The following is a 13,223-nucleotide window of genomic DNA, read 5'->3' as shown; positions in this document are numbered from 1 at the left end:
ATGTCTCCTCCGAAATCCTCGTCGGGTAAAACCGTGAAACCCCTGATTCCGGGCGTTTACGGCCCTCACCCACCGTCAATTCTCTCGGCGGAGAATATAGCCGAATTTAGGGGGTCCACCGGGATTTCATCGGAGATTGAAATTAAATTCCCGGGGGCTCACGAATCTCCGGAAAATCCTCCACCAGGGTATTGCTGCGCGTTTGAGATATTCTTCTCTGCGTGCGGTCTGTCGTTTCCTCTCCCCGAACTCATCGTGAAGATGATGTTCGAACTGGGCTTCGCTCTCCCCCAGATGTGCCCAAACTTCGTCCGCATCGTCATGTGTCTTCAAACTCTGGGGGAAGAGTTCAACTACAAACTGTCCCTAGCCGACTTTCTTCAAGTATACACGGTGAAGACTGGTCGGACTAAGGGGACACTCTATGTAAGCCCGCTTTCCGGACTGAAGGTCTTTGACGACCTTCCCGAGAAGGATGAGAAGTGGCGGAAGTCGTATTTTTTCTTCCCGGTCAACGAGCTCACCTTCGGCCACCTCGCAAGTTCGCACGTATCGAAGTGGACTTCGAAAATTGGTAGAACGGCGCTCTTAGTCAGGTGCCCTTAATATACTATTTTCCTTTCTGTTACTTACTCCTTGTTTTTCTTGTCCCAGATCACTTCGAGCGCGGACTGCTTTGCCCTACATTCGTAGAGTTTTTCTCGAGGTTTTGCAGCCAGGGTCAGATTGCCTGGGACTCCTTTTCGTGCGAAAGGATTAGAGAATCCACAGTGCGGCTTAGGAGTCGTTCCCTCGTTTGCTCCGACCCTATAAGCACTTCGGAGATGAATTACAGAGAGGAACGGGCTTGCCGACTCGCCGAAAAGGAGGCGAAGTTGAATATGGCGGCAGCGCTCGCCGAGGGCAAAGCTCGTCTTCCTAAGAAGTCAGGCCCCTCTTCTCCTGAGGTAGACGGGACTTCGTTACCCCCCACTGATTCTTCCGAGCCGCTTACGGGGGCCTCCGAACCTCAGCCCAGCTCGCCCGAGCCCGCAGTAATTATTGTAGCTGACTCCAGTGACGAGCCGCGGGAGGTTATAGCTCCCCCCGTCGAGGTCAGTTCCCAGCGGTCGGACTCATCCAAAAAGAGGAAGGAACCTGAGACTTCCTCGCCTCTTCGCGAGAAGAGCCGAGCTCGGACTAGTTCGTCTGGAGACGAGCGAAGTAAGCCTAGCTCGAAGGATAGGGGTCCTTCCTCAGAGAGGAGATCTAAGGAGTCCGGGGATTCCTCTGGCAGGCCGCCTTCGAAGGAACGTCGTTCCTTCCCCCGAGGTAATGATAACTCGAGGTTTCCTTTTTTTTTGCTTGCTGGGTCTCGGGGACCAAATAGACTGACGTCATTCGTCCATTTCAGTTCCCCCTGCGTCCCCAGCCGATCTGATGAGGAGTTACACCCGGCCAGGAGTTCGGGTTCCGGCGTTTGCGGACATGTCCGAACTCAACCGTGCGAACTTCTTCCGCTTCGCGGACAAGATTGGCGAGGTTAGTGACACATGCTTTCTCAGTTTTTATTATTTACCACCTTCACCGTTTTTAACGAACTGTGACTTCCCAGCTAATGATCGAGTTCAACTCCTCGGTGGCGTCTTATGAAGATCAGCTGTTTGCATCTCCTTCATCTTCCGAGGTGAGCCTCCTCCGGGAAAAGATTGCTGACCTGGAAGCCCAGGTGAAGGAGTACGCCAGGTTAGAGGCCGAGAATGCTGCTACTGTGGAGAAAGCCGAACAAATCCGGGCTCGGATGAAGAGAGCCGAGGTACAGGTGCTTGACCTCGGAATTGCCAATGAGGACCTCCGAGACAAGCTAAAGAAGGCGGGGGACCTTTACTACGAAGCCGCGGAGGATGCCAAGGCAGCAAGGAGTAGATTGCACGAGATCGAGCTTCGCAATCAGCTACTCGAGGCTGGAAACAGCTGCGAGATTGAGAGGGTGCGAAGGGAGGAAAGACAGGCAATGAGGCGGACTCTCCGTCCTCTGGTCGAGGAGGTGAAGGTCACCTTCGAAGAGAGGGAGAAGCTAGCCCCGCTTCAGATCCGAGCTGCCGAGATTAGGGCTAACCGGATGCTGGTCGAAGAGATATCTAGAGGCGAGATCCAAGACATGGAGGCCGAGCTCGGACTCCTAAAAACTGACGAGGAGGAAGCTGACGAGGAGGAGGCCGAGCTCGGACTCCCCGTGAACTCGACCTCGCTGCATTCTCAAACCTTTTGGCGGATACGCCCGATCTCTTATGCAACGAGCACCCGCTTAACGTCACAATCGACGAATCCGGCACTAACCTCGGGCAACTCTCGACTCAGGGGATGGACGACTACCTGGCGACCACTAGGTCGGAAGGGGAGCTAGCGGAGTTGGGCTTGGCCCTTTCCGAGGCGGCGTCTGATCCAGCCCCTCCGAATCAATAGTTCCTATTCTGGGGTTGTCTTGGCACGAGTTGCCCCCCCTGTTTTGTAGTACTTGTTTTTAGACTCGCTTCGGAGTGTTTTGGTCGTGGTGACCGCTCCGAGGTCGTTTTATTTGTTTTTTTTTTAATGTGAACTACATTTCCACAATCTTTCGTTTAAAAAGATGGTACGAGCAGAAATGAACGCGAAGTGAGAACCTCGGCTAAATAGTTCGGAAAAATGACCTCCCAACCTATAAGTAAAGCTGGGTACGAAGTGATTACTTCGGTTTAGATAGGAATTTTGCGAAACTGAGCTTTGACTTTAAGTAAAGCGGAGGACGAAGTGAGGACTTCGGTTTAAATTTTTCGCAAAACTTAGCTTTAAAGTAAAGCTGAATACGAAGTGAGAACTTCGGTTTAGGCTTGCGAAGTTTGACTTCGGCTTTAAAATGGTAGATGCGAAGTCAGACTTCGGCTTTAAATGGTAGATGCGAAGTCAGACTTCGGCTTTTTTTTTTTTTTTTTTTTTTTTTTTTTCTTTTTTTTTTTGTTTTTTCTTTTTTTTTTTGGCCATTATTAATAAAAAAAAAAGTTTAAGAAAACTTTAGATTTTATTAATATGGATAGCTGGACCCGAAGTGGGCTGCCTACGTACCCTTATCGGGATCAAGCCAAATCGTAGTTCGATACAAAGACATTAACTGTAGAAAAGTTTAAGGTGTAGAGAATTCCACGACCTCGGGACTGGTTTTCCCTCTGAATCCTCGAGCTGATAAACTCCATTTCGGACTTCGCGAGTAATTCTGTATGGTCCTTCCCAATTGATTCCCAGCTTTCCTGCATTGAGCTCCTCGGTATTCTCATGGACTTTCCGCAGGACGAGGTCGCCCACTGCCAAGGGTCTGCCTCGGATTTTGGAGTTATAGTACCGAGCCACCGTGTTCTGGTAATTCTGGATCCGGACTAACGCCTGGTCCCGACGCTCGTTGATTGTATCAAGAGTATCCTGTAGGAACTCCTCATTTTCCTCTGCTCGGAGTGGGTTCAGCGAGGTACGGACTCCGGGGACTTCTATGTCAACTGGGACTACGGCATCAACTCCGTAAACCAGGGAGAAAGGTGTCTCATTAGTGGCCCGCCGAGGTGTTGTTCGGATCGCCCAGAGGACACCCTGAAGTTCGTCCGGCCAGCGCCCCTTTCGAGCATCGAGCCGTTTCTTCAAGTTGGCAAGTATGACCTTATTCATTGCCTCGGCTTGCCCGTTACCTTGCGGGTAACGAGGAGTTGACTTGTTGAATCGGATTTTCCACTTCGCGCAGAACTCTTCGAACTTCGAAGAGATGAATTGTGGGCCATTGTCCGTGATGATTTCACACGGGACGCCGTAGCGGTAGATTATGCTCTTAAGCACGAACTGTTCCACTTCGTCGCTTGTTACTTTCGCATAGGCTGCCGCTTCTACCCACTTGGAGAAATAGTCGGTAAGAGCGAGCACATACTGGACTCCTCCTGGTCCTCGATGTAGCGGACCGATGATATCCATAGACCACCTCATGAAAGGGTAAGGTGCGGACACCGAGGACATGAGTTCGGTAGGTTGATGGATTGATGGGGCGTGCTTCTGACACTTCTCGCAAGCTCGAGAATACTTTTCGCAGTCCGTGACCATGGTAGGCCAGAAGTAACCTTGCCGTTTGATTTTGAAAGCCAGAGTCCGACCGCCGGAATGATTCCCATTGGGTCCGTCGTGAACAGCTCGCATTAGCATCGCGGGCTCTCTACCGGCCACGCAAGTCAGATAAGGACCTGCTACACTTCGGCGTAGAAGTATTCCGTTGTGAATGCAGTACCGCGCACTTGTGACCTTGAGTTTCCTAGCTGCCCACTTGTCGGCTAGGAGTTCCCCTTTTTCAAGGTAAGCCCAGATCGGGCTCCGCCAGTCATCTGCCCCCCAGCTGTTAGAATTCGTGCTGCTCGAGGTGGCATGTGGGATAACGGCTTGATTGTCAGCTGGTGAGCCCGATGATTCCGGAGCTGAATTTTCGTCGAGCTCGGCGAGAGGTGGGTGAACTTCCATTGGGGTAAGCAAGACAAGCTCCAGATCTTCCGAGGTTCGAGAGTCCGCAGCCGTCTTACGAGCTGCTTCCTCAGCGGCCAGCTGTTTTTTCATTGCGCGGGTCACGACGTGTGTGCCCTCCAGCCGGATGCTTGGAAACTGGATGACTTCGACGGGGATGATCCTTGTTGTCGCAGGATCCGAAGTGGAGGCCAAAGATGCTAAAGCATCCGCAGCAGAGTTCTCACTTCGTGGGATCTTAGTGATTTCGAACTCCTCGAACTTGGCGACTAACTCCCGAGCTGTGGACAAATAAGCCTCCATGCGGCCATCCTTTGTTTCGTACTCCCCCAAAAACTGGTTGGTGACCAGCTGCGAATCGCAAAAAGCTCGAAGTTTTCGGACACCAATCCCCACTGCGAGGCGTAAGCCGGCGAGGAAAGATTCGTACTCAGCTTCGTTGTTGGATGCACTGAAAGCCAAGCGAAATGATTGCTCGATCACTTCGCCTGTAGGAGAAGTGAGGCGGACCCCAATTCCTGCCCCCGATTTGGAAGAAGCTCCATCAACATACAGCGTCCATGGAATTTCGACAGTGTCGCTAGCCGAGGAGGCTAGTGGGAGTTCGATCAAGAAATCGGCCAGCACTTGTGACTTCGCACAAGTTCGAGTCCGGAACTCGATGTCATATTCGCTCAACTCAACAGACCATTTAGCCAGCCGCCCGGATTGGCTCGGACTATGTAATACCGTCCGAAGTGGCTGCGTCGTCAGGATTATGATCGTATGGGACTGGAAGTAAGGCCGCAGTTTCCTTGCCGAAGTGACTACTGCTAGGGCCAATTTTTCCATCATTGGATACCTCGACTCCGCTCCGGTGAATGACTTGCTGATATAGAAAATTGGTCGCTGCTCCCCCCTTTCTTCGCGAACCAAAACTCCACTGACCGCACTATCCGATACAGCTACGTAAAGAAAGAGTGGCTCTCCGAACTCAGGCTTCGCCAAGACCGGCGGTTCAGATAGATAAGCTTTGAGTTGGGCGAATGCTTCCTCACACTTCGCATCCCACAAGAAAGTTTTTCCCCCTTTTCGTAACAGCTGGTAGAAAGGGAGGCATTTGTCCGTAGATCGAGAGATGAAGCGGTTGAGAGCTGCGATCCGTCCGTTAAGGCGCTGCACTTCGCGCAAGGTCCTAGGAGAACTCATAGACAGGAAAGCATTAATTTGCCTCGGGTTCGCTTCAATTCCTCTTTCTGTGACGATATACCCCAGAAATTCTCCTGATGGAACTGCGAAGGTGCACTTCGTGGGGTTGAGCTTCATCCCGAACTGATCCAGGACGTCGAAGCAGACTTTCAGATCGGCGAGATGCGAACTGGCTTCCATCGATTTCACCAGCATGTCATCGATGTAAACTTCCATGGTTTTTCCGAGTTGATGCTCGAACATTCGGTTCACCAGTCTTTGGTAGGTTGCTCCCGCATTTTTTAGCCCAAAAGGCATCACCTTGTAGCAATAGATCCCGCGGTCCGTAATGAATGCAGTCTTCTCCTGGTCGTCCGGGTTCATTAGGATTTGGTTGTAGCCAGAGAATGCGTCCATGAAGGACATCAGCTCGTGACCCGAAGTGGACTCAACTAACCGGTCGATATGCGGAAGTGGAAAGCTGTCTTTGGGGCACGCCTTATTCAGGTCGGTGAAATCAACGCAGACTCGCGACTTTCCGTTCTTCTTTTTGACAACGACTGTATTTGCGAGCCACTCAGGGTATTTTACTTCGCGTATCTGTCCCGCCTTCAGCAAACGTTCAACCTCTTTGTTAACGATTTCAGCTCGCTCAGGACCCAGCTTCCTTCGCTTCTGCTTTACAGGTCGGAACGTAGGGTCCACATTCAGCTCGTGGGAAATAACTTCTGGACTGATGCCGGGCATCTCGTCTACAGACCACGCGAAGGTGGCCATTCTTTCTTTCAGGAAGGTTATCAGGGCGGCACGGAGCTCGCTATCCAATCCCACTCCGATCTTGATTTCTTGATCCGGGAACTTGCCATTGATGAAAATGGACTCAGTGAGGTCACCTTTTAGCTGCTTCCGAACTGGATTTTTCGGGACCTCGAGCTGTGGTTGCTATTGGATCAGGAGTTTGTGACTTGCGAGGTAACAGCTCCTGGCCGTCCTTTGGCTTCCCAGAACCTCCCGGACTCCTTGTGGGGTCGGAAATTTGACGCACTGATGGTACGTCGAGGCCACCGCCTTCATCTGATAGAGCCAGGGAGTTCCCAAAATAACATTATAGGCCGCAGGTCGGTCGAAGACCGTGAACTCCACCATTTTAACCACTCCTTGAGTGGACACTGGTAATGTGATCGTGCCCAAAGACATCGACGTCTCGCTAGTGAACGAGACCAGGGGTGAGGGCGGTCCTGCGATGTGCTCTTTCCCGATACCCATTCTGGTGAGCGTCTCAAGGAAAATCAAGTCTACCGAACTCCCAGTATCAATTAGGATTCGGCAGACTTCGTGGTTTGCTACATCAAGCGAGATGACGAGCGCGTCATCGTGCGGAGTGTCCAACCCCTCAGTTTCCTTCTCGGAGAAAGAAATTTCAGGTAGATCACTGGCTATCAACTTAGCTCGCTTCGGCTGGGGGCTAGTGAGCTTCCGCTGATGGTCTTTGATCGCAGTGATGGAGTTCCGAAACAGACGCGATCCTCCCATTATCACATCGATTCTTTTCTTGGGAGCTTCACTTCCATCAGACTGCTTTGGTTTCTTTGAAGGTGGAGCGTCCTCGTCCATTTCGGGAATCGCTTTTTGCTCCAATTCTTCAATTGTGACATTCGGCATTTCTCCCGCCACATACTTCTCTGCGAGGAGATGCATCAGCTTCTTACAGTCACGAGTAGAATGACTGTTGGTTTTATGGAGCTCGCAGTACGTGTCCTCATCTCGGACCCACTTGTTACTCGGGAGTACGCCGCTCTTGGAGCGCGGTGAAAATGGTGGTTTGGACGGTGAATTCTTTGGAGAATTCTTCTGGGGAGATTGGGTGACTGCGAAAGTGCTCGGCCCGGACTTCGGAGTCGTAGGCGGAGTCTTTTTGGCAGGTGCTTCGAAGCGCGGTTTCCCTGCAGACGGGGCGTTTTGTTTTTGCGCAGCGGCGAGTTTGTCTTCTTCTGCGACTATCCAGTTCGAAGCCCGGTGTAGTGCGTCCTGAATAGTTGGGAAACGATTCACGGACAACTCTTCGCGGAAGCGAGATTCGTGCCACAGGCCGTTCTTAAGCGCGGCCAGGGCTGTGGAGTCCGAAAGTCCGGGAATTTTGACCTGGATCTCCTTGAACTTTGTTATGTAAGACCGAAGGGACTCTCCAGCCTTTTGGCTTAAGTTCCAAAGCTGAGCATCCATCACCGCAGTTTCGATTAGGCTAGAATACTGCTTGACGAACGAGGTCGACAGCTCGTTAAAGTTTGCTATGGAGCCAGCTGCTAAGGATGCGAAACAAAGCAGTACCGGTCCACTAAATGTTTCTGCGAACAGCTTGCAGTACCCAGCGTCTGCTTCATGGGGCTCGTGGTCCACCCGGCTAGCTGTCAGCAAGAAAGTCTTGAGGTGATTGGTCGGATCTCCTTTTCCTTCGTAGCTCGAGAACTTAATTTTGCCAGTGTCCTTGATGCGGACTCGGGCTATTTGGTCGGAAAAAGGAGTTCGCCTCGACTCCTCGATCACTCGGAATATATCCGGAGCTGAGGTGGTTGCACTATGCATCACAGACCGCATGTCCCGAATTTCGCTCTGCATGCGGAAGATCTCGGGATTGACAGTATATCCCGCAGCCGAAGTGTTTCCATCTACGGGGAGAGGAAGACGGACTGGGACCTCGGAAGATCGGACGACGCCAGGCTGAACCGGTGTGCGAACATCGCCGGCCAGCGGTAGCGCTGTTTGTGTGTTGGTTTGAGGTGGGAACGAATCTCCCGGAGTGACATTTGTTGCTGCTACTTGCGAGGTGGAAGGTGGTGTCACACCGGAGAAATCCAAAGCGCGTCGACGCGGGTTTTGGTCGGAGGACAGGAGGTCGACCCGGTCGGCGTAGGCGCGGTGGGAGGCCGAGGGATCGGCTACGGACGTCGTGACTTCCTCCAAACGAGTGGAAATCTGCCCCTCCAAATTGTCGAAACGTTCAGTAAGAGCGGCGGAGGCGGCTTGCTGACGGTCGGACTTCTCGGACAAGTCCTGCAGGAGCTTCTGGATCACCTCCAAGGATGCCTGATCGGGAGAGCTGGCTGCCATAGCGGTGGTTGTGTGGAATGAACTTGCGTATGAAGTCGGAACTGGTGAGAGTCAGGCGATAACTCCCCTCCTTCTAGCGCCAAATGTGAGAACAGAGAATATGCTTCTCCTTCCGAAGTGATTTTAATTGTGGAGGAGCTTGTCGCCGTAAACAGTTCCGAACTAAAATAATAAGAGTTTTAGAATTTGAATTTGTATTGCCTTTTTCTGGAAAAAAATCTCGGGCCCCTTTACAAATGACCTCCCCCTTACATATTTATACCGACCCATTTACTACTCAATTAATACGGAATTAATAGTGCGCGATCCGCGCAGCCTAATTAACCCTCTTAAATGCGGGAATCTTTGACCGGGCCCGAGCTGCGAGCTGTCGAGCACGGAACGTCTCCGTGCTCCCTTCCTTTCTCCGGGCCTGATGGGCCGATCAATAACACCTCCTCGGCCCATTAGGCAAGCCTGACTTAGGCCCTCTTGCCTATTGCCCGAGATGGTAGATCGTGGGTACAACAACGTATGCGTCAAGTTTCATTTGTTTTTACAAAGATGGAATGTTATAGTGTAGCAAATGCTTTAGCAAAGTATGGTTGTATTGATAATTTGTATTATGCTAATTCTGTATTAAAGCCAAACTGGCTGCTGCAATCTCTGTGTAATGACATTTGCTAAATCAATATATTTACTTTGGAGGGAAAAAAAAAAATCAAATGAATAAAATAATATTTTGAATACAACTTAAAATTTCACATAATCAGACCTAATCTAGTTGTGTAGTAAAGCATGAATTCGAACTTGTACAGGTTCACATGACAACTAAACCATCAGACCAAAGAGACTATCTTGCAAATTACGCCATTCAATTTAATTTATATCTTTTGTTCTAAGGCAAGTGCTTTGCTTGCTTTATGGACGGGGCATGGGTGAATTCAGGAATTGACATTAACACAGAAAATGTGTGAGGGTGTAACGATTCTCCCCAGCCACCACATCTTCGGATCTTCCCATCTCTCGTCAGAGCCGTCGCAGAGAATTATGAGGCCACAAGCCCAAAAATATTTTTAGGTCTGTAAAAAAAAAAAAAAAATGAAAACCCAAATAAATAAGAGTTTGGAGGGTCGAACCCGTGACATCTTAAATGTTTTCCACTGCTTATACCACTAGGCTAAAGGAACTTTCTATAGTATAAGGCCGATTATAGACCTATATATTATGCGGCCGCAAGCTGATGCTTCATCAGCTTGGGTCTTGGGCCGGCTCTGTCTCTCGTTAAAGTATTCTTCAGAATTTCTTATTTTAAAATACCACTCTTTTCTCCTTTGGTGGAGGTCAAAGCACAAGGCGAAAGATGTGGTGAACCGAAAGTAAAAGGTGGAATCAAAGTTCGATCGTGATACGAACATAAATACTAGGAGGCTTTTCGTCTATGCTTCCGGTGCAAGAAAGAAGAAGAACCGATAAAATATTAGAAGAGGAAAAATAATAGGCCACTATCATCAAACCATGAACCATAAAGCTCCACCGTTTTCTCTCTCCCTCAACCCCAATCATAATAAACTTGTCCTCCTTAAATCTCTCTTTCCATCATCATCATCATCATCATTCATCATCAATACTCCAATCTAGTTTTCTCTCTCCCTCTCTCATTTCGAAGACGTGATCATAGATCGTCTTGAAACGCCATAGAAGAATAAGAAGACATTAAGGTGTCCAAGTTTTAGGATCATTCAACATCTATATATTCACAAACATAAGTGTCGTCACTGGTCTTGGTCGTTGGTTTATATACACGAAACCAGAATAACTTTTGATGAACAAGACAAATGTATGCTCGATCGTTTAACAATACAAAACCAACATTACTAATTATAGAGTAGCAAAATGCACCTTTAATCAGATATCACGAAGACCATGGATATAGATAATTAATGCATATACTGGTGTCACAAATTACAAGTCACGTGATTAGTGCTTTCCTTGCGCCTGGCCCTAATTAAGAACCTTGTGGGATTTTAGCTAACAGACGAGTAAGCATTTAGATCCTGCATCATGATGATCCACTTCTATGGAGGAGTAGCTTAGTTCTATATAAATGGAGGAGTTTGTGAAGTTCATAAGACTTGAGAGAGATTTAGTTTTGAGAAGTTTCTAAATCAATAAGCAAAAGGTGTTCTTAAACTTTTCAAGTTCTTTAATCTTAGGAATGCAGCATTGACGAGAGATCAAGATTTGGGATTGAGCTCTACGATTGATCGTGTAACCTGTGTTCTTAGTCAATATAGAGTTGAGTTCTTATCAAGTTACAAAACAATTCACAACAGCGGAGTGTTAAAGGAAACATGAGGAGAAAGAGAGAGAGAGAGAGAGAAGATGCGTACACAATGAGAACAAGAGACTCAAATATACACATAGCCACAAGGCAGAGCTCAATAAACCATAACCAACAAACTCGGACCATGCACTCTTGAATCTTTCTCCTGTTGTCTCACTTCTCATTTGTTTAACTTTGTATTATTAAAAATTTATAATCAACAGAAACGATATAGGAAGGTCATGGAATCAGACATGAGACAATCATGAAAGAAGAAGAAGAAGAAGAAGAAGAAGAGGTAGAGAGAATGATCAAGCAGCTTTGAGGAACTTCAAGGTCTCGTCGATGTGTTTCTCAGGTTGGAACTGGTTGTTGTAGATGAGCTGAACAACACCGTTTTTGTCAAGAACGTAAGTCTGTCTCCCTGGCAATGCTCCAAACAAGTCTCCAGGCACACCCCAATCTTTTCTCACCTTATTTCCTTCGTCGCTCAACAATGTGTACGGTAGTTTGTATTTGCTCGCAAACGCCTGTTCAAAGTCCCACACCTTCTTTAAAACCCCGGGAAGTGAAATGAGGTCTATTCAAACAATCAAGAGATTTTGATGTTGTGTACCTTGTGAGAAGCAGAGTCATCACCACTTATGCCAATGACCTCTGCACCGGCCTTCTTGAATTTCTCATAAGAGTCTCTAAACGCACAAGCCTGTTGCATACATATAAAATCAATTACGTTTAAGTTTAACAACACCAAACAAGCAGAATGAATGCGAAAAAGAGATATAAGTAAACCTCAAATACCTGTTTGGTGCAGCCAGGGGTTTCATCTGCAGGGTAGAAGTAGAGAACAACAGGCTTGCCTTTGTACTTTTTGAGGCTCACAGGCTTTCCGTTCTGATCCTTTAACGTGAAGTCTGGTGCAGTCTGTCCCTTGTTAACCTGATGTCCCCAAAACATCACAAAGAGAAGACTTAAAGAGAGTTCATAAATCGCATATGCTGCTGTGAGTTGAAGTCGAATGTGTCTTTGATGAGTATAAAATAGAAAAATGAATACATATGCAGGAGCATTATGGCATTGGCTTGATTTAAGGGATGTGAAGATGTAAAGTCTATAGAACAAACACAAATTACAAGTTTCTCTGCACTTACATCGAGAGCAACATTCTTGAATATCTATTATCATAACATTCAAATTCAAACCTAAAAATACTCAAATGTTTACATCTTATAGTGTTCTCAACCACAAATAGGTTTCAGTTTACATCTAAAGAATCTCTTTTCAGTAGCATACAAAACCGAGAATTTGATTATTATAATCGTACAGTAACACTTAAATCACACACAGAGCATATAAAAGAGAATTGTGTATAAACAATGAAATCTATCTATGTCTTTCTAATGTTTATATCTTAATGCTCAAAAACATATATAACCATTGGCACATCAGTTGAACATTGGTTACAAAAAAGGATTGGTCTAATAAATAATATTCCCAGAGCTAGTTATTAGCCAGTTGTAGCAAACAATCTATATTATCATCAATGCAAGATTAACGAAATGTACCTTGGCAAAGATTGAGCATTTGAGAGAAGATGAAGAGAGTGGAGAGAGATAAGAGGAGTGGGAGAGTCTGGAGCCAAAGAAGTTAGATTCTGATGATTTGGTTGGAACTGAGAACTGGGATTTGGTCACAAGGGTCTTTCTCTGAGGGACAGGAGAGTGAAATGTGGTGCGGTTACAGAGAGTGAAAGAAGAAGAACAAGCAGCCATTTTTTCTTACACTACCTGAACGGACGTCTCTCACCCACTTTTGAAGTGCAAAACAAGAAGATGAAAGATAGAGAAACAAACATCACAACACACCACAGTCCACAGAGATAAGATTTTTCTCTCTCCCCTGTGAAACGAGAGGCCCACAACCACAACACCACAACATGCCACATTACGACGTCGTTTTTATAAACAATTGTAAAAATGATACGTTACGACTTAAAAATGACTATAGATTGAGATTGCGATTGAGATTCATGTGCATTTTGTTTCAATAGTATCAGATTTTTCATGTGCATTTGTTTCAATATGGCTATAGATTTGTGTGGCATAGTGAGACAACAATGGTCATCTAATTGACTCCTAAT

The 13,223-nt window shown here is 47.5% G+C and overlaps 3 protein-coding genes across 3 annotated transcripts; 1 reads left to right on the top strand and 2 right to left on the bottom strand.

Moving 5' to 3' along the window:
- Positions 1-2,386, top strand: LOC109132528 (uncharacterized). The gene is made up of 4 exons (XM_087465226.1): positions 1-541; positions 655-1,311; positions 1,394-1,521; positions 1,595-2,386. Exons 1-4 carry the CDS (start codon positions 1-3, stop codon positions 2,384-2,386), a joined length of 2,118 nt encoding a protein of 705 aa, XP_087321352.1.
- A 4,226-nt stretch (positions 2,387-6,612) lies between these two features.
- On the bottom strand, positions 6,613-8,778 carry LOC147937697 (uncharacterized). The gene has a single exon (XM_087465225.1). It carries the CDS (start codon positions 8,776-8,778, stop codon positions 6,613-6,615), a length of 2,166 nt encoding a protein of 721 aa, XP_087321351.1.
- Positions 8,779-11,267: 2,489 nt separating this feature from the next.
- Positions 11,268-13,019, bottom strand: LOC104710390 (peroxiredoxin Q, chloroplastic). Its single transcript, XM_010426969.3, has 4 exons — positions 12,649-13,019; positions 11,885-12,022; positions 11,700-11,789; positions 11,268-11,613 (listed from the first exon to the last, which is right to left on the bottom strand). Exons 1-4 carry the CDS (start codon positions 12,853-12,855, stop codon positions 11,395-11,397), a joined length of 654 nt encoding a protein of 217 aa, XP_010425271.1. The 5' UTR covers positions 12,856-13,019; the 3' UTR covers positions 11,268-11,394.
- Between the last annotated feature and the right edge of the window lie 204 nt (positions 13,020-13,223).

Source organism: Camelina sativa, chromosome 9 (genome assembly GCF_030686135.1).
Source record: "Camelina sativa cultivar CO46 ecotype springtype chromosome 9, ASM3068613v1".
Classification (NCBI taxonomy): Eukaryota; Viridiplantae; Streptophyta; class Magnoliopsida; order Brassicales; family Brassicaceae; genus Camelina; species Camelina sativa.
This window is presented reverse-complemented; position numbering and strand designations above follow the sequence as displayed.

Excerpts from the sequence above, each read along its gene's own strand:
- LOC109132528 (XM_087465226.1), top strand. The coding sequence starts at position 1 with ATGTCTCCTCCGAAATCCTCGTCGGGTAAAACCGTGAAACCCCTGATT. Across the intron at positions 1,312-1,393 it reads ACGTCGTTCCTTCCCCCGAG|TTCCCCCTGCGTCCCCAGCC; the intron begins GTAATGATAACT and ends CGTCCATTTCAG. Across the intron at positions 1,522-1,594 it reads TCGCGGACAAGATTGGCGAG|CTAATGATCGAGTTCAACTC; the intron begins GTTAGTGACACA and ends GTGACTTCCCAG.
- LOC147937697 (XM_087465225.1), bottom strand. The coding sequence starts at position 8,778 with ATGGCAGCCAGCTCTCCCGATCAGGCATCCTTGGAGGTGATCCAGAAG.
- LOC104710390 (XM_010426969.3), bottom strand. The coding sequence starts at position 12,855 with ATGGCTGCTTGTTCTTCTTCTTTCACTCTCTGTAACCGCACCACATTT. Across the intron at positions 12,023-12,648 it reads AATGCTCAATCTTTGCCAAG|GTTAACAAGGGACAGACTGC; the intron begins GTACATTTCGTT and ends TGGGGACATCAG. Across the intron at positions 11,614-11,699 it reads ATGACTCTGCTTCTCACAAG|GCGTTTGCGAGCAAATACAA; the intron begins GTACACAACATC and ends GACTTTGAACAG.